This window comes from Theobroma cacao, chromosome 4, assembly GCF_000208745.1.
Source record: "Theobroma cacao cultivar B97-61/B2 chromosome 4, Criollo_cocoa_genome_V2, whole genome shotgun sequence".
In the NCBI taxonomy this organism is placed as follows: Eukaryota; Viridiplantae; Streptophyta; class Magnoliopsida; order Malvales; family Malvaceae; genus Theobroma; species Theobroma cacao.
In genome coordinates, this window is record NC_030853.1 from 20,422,387 (window position 1) to 20,425,715 (window position 3,329).

Below are 3,329 nucleotides of genomic sequence, written 5' to 3' on the forward strand. Positions count from 1 at the left end.
CAAGGCAATGGAAGCAGCTTTGACCGGATTGGTGGTACCCCAACTAAGAATGATGTTTGGCAAGTGGAAGGAATTTACAGAGAATGCAGCCAAGGCAATGGAAGCAGCAGCCTCTTTGACCGGATTGGTGGTACCCCAACTAAGAATGATGTTGTTCAAGTCCTCTTTCATTGGAACACACCGAAGCAGTAAGATTTCTGGGCAACCTCCCAAGTCCCAAACCTTATGATGTCAACGGGAGAGAGCCTAGAATGGGCCTCGTAGGGTTTATGTATTTAAATGAAAGAGGCCTGCATTATTAGAATGTGTTCATGTATTGCTTAGCCTTTGCGGCCCAATTTATGGCATTGTGAATTTTGAAATTAAATTAATACCAGTCTGAGTTTTACCCTATGATATGAAGTAAACAATTATTATATTTTTATTCCACTGGAAAAAAGACATCTTTTGAAGATTCAACACTTATATTTTTATTCCAATGTTTAAATTTTTTTTCTCTCCTTTTATTCTTTTTTTAAATCCTAAACATGGGTTGTAAAAATCTCATTAAAATATATTTTATAAAAATTAATTAATATTTAAATAAAGGTTCCTTTTCGTTTTTTCCTCCAAAGGTGAGACAAACCAACTCCTTTTCCGAAGTCTCAAACAGCCTAAGGCGGGGGGTGGGGGGGGTGGGGGCAAATGTGTAAAATAGCCTCCATTCTGGAAGATAGAACATCTGCAAAATACGGATTCAGGAATGGACAAGGATTTGCGGTTTCCCAAGTCAAATCTTTCCCCTTTCTTTTTCCCCATTAAAAGGTAGTCCTCAATTCTTAAACATACCTAATTACTCTCCATTTAATTAAAACCTAGCTCGAAAAAGTCCTGACTTGTCAACCCAAACTTGTCTGCAATATTCCCAGGTAAAGTTTCTCTCCTCAATTATCTCTGTTTGATGAATTCCCATCTTTGGTTAATTGCTTGTTTAAGGTGAAATCCGTATTCAAATTCTTGGGTTTTTTCAACTAATCTCCATTGTTTTATGCTGTTGTATCTGAGAATTCAGGGAATAATTATCTTTTCATAGTCTTTTTTAGGAGATTATTTTTTTGTATTAGCAACTCAATTTTGGCATAATGTCCGTAAACTGTTGGTCTTAAGGCACGTGGTGTTGTTTTATTTATCAGAAATTAAGCGGGGGCTGTTTTGTTCTAAAAGATGCTGGGTAATGAATAACGGATGGTTAAGTTTTATTCCATGCAATGGAGGAGTTTTGGAATCGGGATTTGCAGGCGTAATTTTGGGATGGTTAGTGTGTTGCAAGGTTCTTTATGTAATACATTTCTGGGCTTCTTGCGTGTTATTTGGGTATAGGGATGAATCAAGGAATAGTTCCTTAAGAATTTGTAGTATATGTGAAAGTTGGTTGCGTTTTTCCTTCTGCGATTCTATCGACTCCAACTAGTTTACCCTATATTTGAACCTGAGACGTATAAATTGAAAGTTTCTAGGTCTAACTGTTGACATGCCCCATTGGGACAAAAATATAAGTTTGAATCCATCAACACTATTGATTCTTACTTATGCTTCAAAAGTGTGGGCTCATTTAGGAGGAGGATGGGATAATGTAACTTTAGATGCACTATTTATTCTGTGTTTGTGGATATAGGGCATGATATGGTAGCTTTTCATCCCGGGTTAAAGATGAAATGGAATTTAGAGATGAGTAGAATTATCATAGAATGCAGCATAAACTGATATGATCTCTAGTAAGCTTTTAGATTAGAGGGTTTGATACTACATTAACCAAATGTTGCCTATGTGCGTGTTATGTCCTGTGTCAGATTAAAATGGAATTTAGAGATGAGTAGGGTTATCTTAGAACGCAGCATAAACTGATATTATCTCTAGTAAGCTTTTAGATTAGAGGGTTTGATACTACATTAACCAGTTGTTGCCTATGTGAATGTTATGTCCTGTGTCTATCTGATACATCTCTTATGCATGCCAAAGCCATGTTTTTCTATATGTATAAATGATTCTAGCCTAGATTTGTTTTCAATTTATCCATGCGAAAGCCATTTGTGTATCAGTGAGCATCTTTTAAGTTCTCTTCTGCAAATGTTCCTCCTTAGTTATAAGTAAAAACTATATGCTCTTGTTTTTAACTATTCTGCTATTTTCAGCAGTGAGAAATGCAAGATCCAAGGATGCCACCATCAGAGGAAGATATGAATCCTAAGTTATGGAAAAAGAAAAGCTCAACTAACAAAGCACCCTCCTTTCCATTAGAAAGGAGTGATATTAAAGGGGCTCAGCAGGTACTGGGATCTCTACCACTAAGAACAGGGCAAAAGACATCCAAAAGGAACTTGAAGAAAGAAATCTCTCCAATATTTCAGCAACCTGAGAGATCGAATTCAGATTCAATACCAGACTCTTCTACATCTGGAAATGAGTACCGGGCACTGAGGCGGAAGTATTTGCTACTGGAGGAAGAAAGCTTTGCACTGGGTAAAGAGCTGAAAGACGTTGTAGATGAGGTAAAGGTACTTGAAGATGAGAAGTTTGCCCTGCTGGATCAACTTGTTGTATTAGAAGGTCTGGTAGATCCTTCAGAAATGCAATCTCAGGGAGTATAGATCTATTAAGTTTTTTTTTTTTCCTTCATTGCTGATCCCCAGTAATTTGCATGCTTGTATATTGCTATGGAATTTAAATGCTTAAGTAATCAACTAAAGATGAAGTTGATGAATCCCCGTTCAGTATTCTTGTAGGCGTTCTTAGAAATGCTTTTAAGTGAAAATGATGGCAAACTACTTGCAAATGGTATGATGTGCCTCGCCCTTAGTAGACGAGCTCCGAAAGAGAAGTATTGGTTATATTGTGCTGCTGGAACTTGTAGGCCTTACGTTACATTCATGAAAGTTTGTGTGACTCAACGCTGATATTCACCAGCATGGGACATTTATGAAAGTAGAATTCCCAGCTGCTTGTCCATTAGAATGCTATTCCATGAAGTAAGCAACATCAGATTACACATATCACTTCACATGAAAGTAGAATTTCCAGCTGCTTGTCCATTTGAATGCTATTCCATGAAGTCAGCCTCACAGCTGAGGAGTTGATAGGGAAGCAGTCGGTGTCAATAAGGAAATTTATGTACATCAATAACCTAGGACAATGCAATGACGCATAAGTTGTCAAAAGAGTATATTAAAAAAAAAAAGAGGGCAATTAAATCAATAAAAAGCTATTCACGTCTATCTTTAATCAAAATGCTGAATAAAATATGAAAATGATTAGAAATCGTGTGCCAAAAAAACAAAGCGAATTGTTTAAAA

General features: G+C 36.7%; 1 protein-coding gene across 6 annotated transcripts; it reads left to right on the plus strand.

Moving 5' to 3' along the window:
* Nucleotides 611–2,817, plus strand: LOC18601933. Of its 6 annotated transcripts, none has more exons than XM_018118718.1 (3): nucleotides 653–908; nucleotides 1,173–1,293; nucleotides 2,172–2,817. In XM_018118718.1, the coding sequence occupies exon 3, from the start codon at nucleotides 2,181–2,183 to the stop codon at nucleotides 2,625–2,627; it is 447 nt and encodes a 148-aa protein (XP_017974207.1). In that variant the 5' UTR covers nucleotides 653–908; nucleotides 1,173–1,293; nucleotides 2,172–2,180; the 3' UTR covers nucleotides 2,628–2,817. The 6 variants fall into 6 exon arrangements, with proteins under 6 accessions (XP_017974210.1, XP_007033093.1, XP_017974209.1 ...); XM_018118719.1 differs by having other exon boundaries at nucleotides 654–908; nucleotides 2,175–2,817; XM_018118721.1 differs by lacking the exon at nucleotides 1,173–1,293 and having other exon boundaries at nucleotides 611–804; nucleotides 2,175–2,817.

Coding starts and splice junctions, on each gene's coding strand:
- LOC18601933 (XM_018118721.1), top strand. CDS start 2,181: ATGCAAGATCCAAGGATGCCACCATCAGAGGAAGATATGAATCCTAAG.